This window comes from Oncorhynchus tshawytscha, unplaced genomic scaffold, assembly GCF_018296145.1.
Source record: "Oncorhynchus tshawytscha isolate Ot180627B unplaced genomic scaffold, Otsh_v2.0 Un_scaffold_3036_pilon_pilon, whole genome shotgun sequence".
NCBI lineage: Eukaryota > Metazoa > Chordata > Actinopteri > Salmoniformes > Salmonidae > Oncorhynchus > Oncorhynchus tshawytscha.
Genome location: NW_024609778.1, coordinates 154,969 through 161,637, shown reverse-complemented (window position 1 = coordinate 161,637; position 6,669 = coordinate 154,969). Strand labels below are relative to the sequence as shown.

The window sequence follows — 6,669 nt, the reverse complement described above, 5'->3', positions numbered from 1 at the left end:
AAAAAGTTAACTTCCTGTGTGTCACTTCCTTGTTTATTTTTTTTAATATTCCCTGGTCTAATAGTTGTTAGCTAAAACTAGCTACCGAGCAAAAATGCCAGGGCGTTGTTCAGCTTTCAACTGTAGGAATACGTTTAAAAATGTTAAACATAAAACAAACAAGGTTACATTTCACAGGTAGGCTTTCAGCATCTGATTAACGTCGACATTTGGCCAGCTAGCTAGTCAGCTTACGTTAGCTACAGTGCTTGGTTAGCTTGTGTAGCTAGATTACGATTTCCAGTAATACATCGGCTATACCTTGATTTAGACGAATGTGACATAAATGTTAGTTACCTTATCATAAAGAACGTGTAACTTCTAAACAAATGAACACCCCTTAGTACCCCGGCCTAAGTGCTCGCTGTTTCATCCCTGTATTTTTCGATTTGCATTTCAAACAATAACGATAACAAAGCCTCGCCACTAATTTTGGTAAATAGATGAGGGATGGGGCTGGAGAAATGTAACTACTGTCAAATTCATAGACATAGCTATGAATGCAAGGACTGACAAGAGTGACCATCCATGATGTCAAAATGATAGTTTTAGCAATGTTGTGAGGCTATAAAGTGTTTGTTTACAATTACACTCTTATATGTTGGGTTCTGATGGGGTATGACAGTTGAACTAAGCTCATGGTGCATTTATAAGTTATATTCTTCAAGAATCAATGGTTATATATAATTCATTTAAAAGTTCAAAAATGTATGTTACAATCACAGATTGCCCTGTTGTTTACATTTGGTTCTTTTAACATTTTTCCTATGTTAACAGCTTTCCAAAGCGTGATCCTAAACGAATAAAAGAGTGGGTGGGTCAGATGAAATGGAAAGACTGGCAGCCAACCCCTCATTCCTTACTGTGCTCAGAGCATTTTGAGGAGAGGTGCATGGATAGAACTGGGCAGACAGTGCGTTTACGTGATGATGCAATACCAACTATCTTTGCCTTTCCTAGTCACCTACAAAAAAAGGTATTTAGTCAATTGAGGCAGGTGTGTTGTTTTCATTTAAACTATTAGACCTAACTGAGTCTGGCGGTTGTGAATTTAACATATGAGGGATTCTTGAAACGTGCTTTGGCTTTGTTGGTTGAGTTGAACTTTGTGTTTTATTGTTGAGTTCTTGTAGTTTCAGAAAACAGCCGGAAGGAGGAAAAGAGTAACCTTGGTGAGAAATGCAACATTAAAAAAATGCAATACTGTACTACCAGTTTTCCATTGGTGTTGCTGTTTACACTAAAGGATATGTAAACTGTAATACTGGTTTTCCATTGGTGTTGCTGTTTACACTAAAGGATATGTAAACTGTACTACCGGTTTTCCATTGGTGTTGCTGTTTACACTAAAGGATATGCCACATATGTATTTCCCTTTTTGATTTCACAAATAGAAGTGTATTTTGCCTCTACTGGTGATTTCAGTTTCCAGAGGATCTTGTTCCTGAGGAGTCGACACAACGGGAGAAGTCTCCACCCACCTACTTAAACCACAGTATATGGCACCCAAGTCGTTTCCATGACGACTACTGTGTTCCACAGGTACAAAGTACATATCACTCTTATCTAGATTTTTTTAAAGATTTTTTTTTTTTTACAAATATTTAATTCATGTTTATTTATTTAGTAATTATTTGTTTTTCAGAGTATTGACTGGGCTGTAAAAGACATGCCTAAAGAAGTAAGTTGTGAGTTAGCCCTCATTATGAAGCTGATTGAGCTCATCAAAATTGTTGGTTGGGAAGGGTTCCCCTAATTCCTTACAGACCTTACAGAACAACCATGTATGTATCTTTTGCCAAATATTCCAAATGTTTTCATCCAAGCAGCTTAATGCACAGTACCTGCTCAAAAATCCCAGGGAGGAGCGTGTTGAAAAGTAGGGTCACTGTTACTCCCAACCAAAACGATGTTGATGAGGCCCAGACCTCTAGGGCCAGTTCCGTGTATGATTACAGCATCCTATAAAGGTCTTCTATAACCTTAAACCTTTCCATACACGTGCTTTAATAACTGAACTCCTGACAATTTCAGATTCCATCTGCAACTTTAGAAAAGCAAGGTCTGATCTTTATCCCCAAGCACGCAATCAAGGTAAGGTTTCTGACAGACCATTGTATTCTGGACAGCGGGCAACAACATTATTTTGACCCATGTCAACTTAAAGGGTTACTGTCGTGTGTATTCCTCAGCCCATTACCTCATGTTAATGGATGTGCATATAACTACACATATAACTACACATTATAACTACACATATAGCTACACATATAACTACACATTTAACTACACATTTAACTACACATTTAACTACACATTTAACTACACATTATAACTACACATATAACTACACATATAACTACACATTATAACTACACATATAACTACACATTTAACTACACATTATAACTACACATATAACTACACATTATAACTACACATATAACTACACATTTAACTACACATTATAACTACACATATAACTACACATATAACTACACATATAACTACACATTATAACTACACATATAACTACACATATAACTACACATTTAACTACACATTATAACTACACATTTAACTACACATTTAACTACACATTTAACTACACATTATAACTACACATATAACTACACATATAACTACACATTATAACTACACATATAACTACACATTTAACTACACATTATAACTACACATATAACTACACATTATAACTACACATATAACTACACATATAACTACACATTATAACTACACATTATAACTACACATTATAACTACACATATAACTACACATTATAACTGCAAATTACTTTATCTGAACCAGATCAAGGAGAAATGGGATTGGCTGACAATGGATGTGAAGGGACCATTTCCAGAGACCAAAAGTAGACACAAGTTTGTACTAACTGTAATGGACTACTACTCCAAATGGATGGAAGCCTACCCCATGAAGACCAACAACAGTAAAGAGATTGCCAAAATCATCTCTGACCTCATCTCTCGCTTTGGCTTCCCTGTTGGAATCCTGTCTTGTTTGACTCGAGCACACATTTTAGAGGTAAGAGACGCATGCATGCATGTATGGATGTAAGTGTTACTGTACTGCCCTAAATAAAATGTTTTGGGGGGAAATTAAGTTTTGCACTAAGTTATCTCATGAATATTAAGTACCGGGGGTGGAACCAAAATTATTTTCCAATTGTTTCGCTCTGAACAAAACCATCATTTGTGTAGTTCCATTCCACTGTTCTGACCAGCAAAATAAAGTTTCACTGTAAGGTCTACTACACCTGTTGTATTCAGCATATGTGACAATCCGATTTGATGTTCAGCAGGCAGGCACTGGAATACGTTTCTGAGTGACAGAGTGAGGGCTTTGCATAGGCGCTTTGTAGCAATTTTTTGTGGGCCTGGAACTGAACACTTCCCGCGCCGACAGAGATGGCCGCCTCGCTTCGCGTTCCTAGGAAACTATGCAGTTTTTTGTTTTTTTTACATGTTATTTCTTACATTAGTACCCCAGGTCATCTTAGGTTTCATTACATACAGTCGAGAAGAACTACTGAATATAAGATCAGCGTCAACTCACCATCAGTACGACCAAGAATATGATTTTCGCGAAGCGGATCCTGTGTTCTGCCTTTCAACCAGGACAACGGAATGGATCCCAGCCGGCGACCCAAAAAAACGACTCCGTAAAAGAGGGAAACGAGGCGGTCTTCTGGTCAGACTCCGGAGACGGGCACATCGTGCACCACTCCCTAGCATTCTTCTCGCCAATGTCCAGACTCTTGACAATACAAGCATTTCGCTACACTCACATTAACATCTGCTAACCATGTGTATGTGACAAATAAAATTTTATTTGATTTGAAATAAAATTACTTTATTAACCGGTACCCATGGTTTTCTGTTCCGGAACAACTTTTGTTCCCTGTTCTGATTCTGTTCCTCCAAAAATGTTATTGTTTTCTGGTCCAGTTCCCTGAACTGGTTCAAACCCCTGTTAAGTTCCCCTTTTCTTTTTAAATTTTACAGATCAACTTGGCTTTGGGTGATCTGAAGAAACTGACATGCCAACTCATATTCTACCGTCCTCTGGGAGTGTCACTGGATCCAGTAACAAAGTCCCTTGTAGACCGGTTTGTCCTCCAATGTACCTTGCTACACAGCCACCTGATTCTAAAAGCTTATACTATGGATAATAGTCTACTAAATAGAATTGGGATGATTGCAATAATCTTTTGGCAGTTTACTGAATCCAAACACATGTCATGCTAGCCCAACTGACTTGCTATTTTATTTTTTATTTTAACTAGGCAAGTCAGTTAAGAACAAATTCTCATTTTCAATGACGGCCTAGGAACAGTGGGTTAACTGCCTGTTCAGGGGCAGAACGACAGATTTGTACTTTGTCAGCTCGGGGATTTGAACTTGCAACCTTCCAGTTACTGGTCCAACGCTCTAACCACTAGGCTACCCTGCCGCCCCGTTATAATATGCATGTGTTTTGTTTGAATACATTTTTCATCATATACCTGGACAGGTTGGTGTCAGATTTGGTGAAAGAACATCCTGATCGTTGGGATGTTTACCTGGCTGCCAGTGTATTCAGCTTCTGCTGCAAAGAGCACCCCACCACCAGACAAATACCGCTGTCTCTGCTGCGCTGCGGAGGGACTCAGTCTGTCTCCACCTCACCAAGAAAGCTGCCTGTAAGTTGGAGACTGCCCGTGTTTAGACTGTCCCACTCCTACAACAAAACATACTCATATTAATGATTCCCATTGAATGAATGAAGAAAATGCACATAGAAATAGGTTTGAATTATATCATATTTTAGTTGAGCGTTTATACTGACTTGTGCTTTGACCAACCTGTTTGCATTGAAGGATAATGGGATAAAAGGAAGGACCTTTGTCATACTAGATGCCCAGCCACCTCAAAGGGAAGTCCGTGTGGAGTGCAATCAGTGCAGTCAATGGAGCACGGTCAGCCAGGACTCAGAGCTGAAGAGATATGAGGAGATGAAACTTGGGGATGAGGACTACACCCACACCTGTGTGAGCTGCAGGGTGGCCATGAGCTGCAGGGTGGCCCTGGAGGTCATGAGGGGTTAGGAGACAAGGACATGAAGAACTGGATGTAAATGAGAAAGCTTTTCAAACAAGGACTGAAAAGATGGAGGATATAATAAGGACGTTGGAAACCAAGTGGTGGTGAAGGAAGAGATTGCTGTTGGGAGTGAAAAAAGGTTCCTAGGGGAAGAAGTTTGAACAATAAGAGATTATAATGTGTATATACTTATAAGTTTCTCAGTCATAAAAGGTTTTGTAATGAAATAAAAACAGATAGTGTTGTTTTCAAGTTGTGTGTGCTCAAACAGTAGATTGTTGTTTAATAATGCATTTGGGCAGACATCTATATACTGCTTCAGTGCTTCATCTATTCCTCTCTGATATGGGGTATTTTAGAGAATGGGGTAGCTGCAGTCCATTATGCGAACCAGAGTATGGGAGAGTGGGCATGTTGAAAGGACAGGAGTGGGCGTGTTGTAAGGAGCTCTGCTATAGGTTAGTTAGACTGTTGCTTACTGTGACTATCACCTTGATGTTGGCTACTAGGCAGCTACTTCCCACTCTGTTGGGGGACAGTAGACAGAGACATTTGATTATGCTGAACTGGGGGGCAACGGTCTATGGCCCGTGATTTGAAAGGGCCAAAGCGGGGAGGGAGGAGCACCCTTCTCAAATGGAACAGTAATCTGTGCCGCTGGGTCATGTCAACAAGGCAGCATTGTGCATTGTCTAGAAACATATCTCTTTTTCATAAAATACACATTTAAATTAAACTAGTTTCCATTTGGGATGGCAGATATGGTCCTCTGTAGTTGGTAGAGCATGGTGCTTGTAACACTAGGCTTGAGTTCCATTCCTGCTCGGAGCACCCATACATTAAATGTATGCACACATGACTAAATTTCTTTTGGATCATTTTATTTAACTAGGCAAGTCAGTTAAGAACAAATTCTTATTTACAATGACGGTCTACCAAAAGACAAAAGGCCGACAGGGATGGGGGCTGGGATTAAAATAATAATATAGGACAAAACACACATCACGACAAGAGAGACACCACTACACTACATAAAGAGAGACCTAAGACAGCATGGCAGCAACACATGACAACACAACATGGTAGCAACACAACTTGGCAGCAGCACAAATCATGGTACAAACATGTTAATGGGATTTATCTGTTAATTGAATGATTAGAATATTCCACCCTGAAACCATATAATTGTATGGAATTGATTAGAATGTATAAAATTATAATCAATAAATGTGTAGTTCTAGTCAGAATTAGGGTAAAACAATATAGCTAATGTTTGTTTTTATGGTATTTTAAAGACAGACTGAGCAAAGTTCGTTGCCGACCTGACCAGAGATTTGGGAGAGAACAGGGAGTAAGGCTCAAAGTCTCCCTAATCTCTGTCGGCTGGGTAGTGAGGACATTGTGTGCGTCTGTTTGTGTGAATGTGTGTGCGTATGGTTGTGTGAATGTGTGTGCGTGAGAAGTCAGTATAAAATTAATTGATTTGTATTCTTGACTTTAGAACGTTCC

General features: G+C 39.2%; 1 protein-coding gene across 1 annotated transcript; it reads left to right on the top strand.

The window, feature by feature from the left end:
- Window positions 1–19: 19 nt before the first annotated feature.
- LOC112264257 lies at window positions 20–5,412 on the top strand. The gene is made up of 10 exons (XM_042317944.1): window positions 20–177; window positions 817–1,015; window positions 1,173–1,211; window positions 1,465–1,581; window positions 1,685–1,720; window positions 2,074–2,133; window positions 2,870–3,103; window positions 4,084–4,187; window positions 4,592–4,760; window positions 4,938–5,412. The coding sequence occupies exons 1-10, from the start codon at window positions 95–97 to the stop codon at window positions 5,163–5,165; spliced, it is 1,269 nt and encodes a 422-aa protein (XP_042173878.1). The 5' UTR covers window positions 20–94; the 3' UTR covers window positions 5,166–5,412.
- Window positions 5,413–6,669: the final 1,257 nt, after the last annotated feature.

Coding starts and splice junctions, on each gene's coding strand:
- LOC112264257 (XM_042317944.1), top strand. CDS start 95: ATGCCAGGGCGTTGTTCAGCTTTCAACTGTAGGAATACGTTTAAAAAT. Junction 1,212..1,464: donor GGAGGAAAAGAGTAACCTTG/GTGAGAAATGCA, acceptor TGGTGATTTCAG/TTTCCAGAGGATCTTGTTCC. Junction 2,134..2,869: donor TCCCCAAGCACGCAATCAAG/GTAAGGTTTCTG, acceptor TATCTGAACCAG/ATCAAGGAGAAATGGGATTG.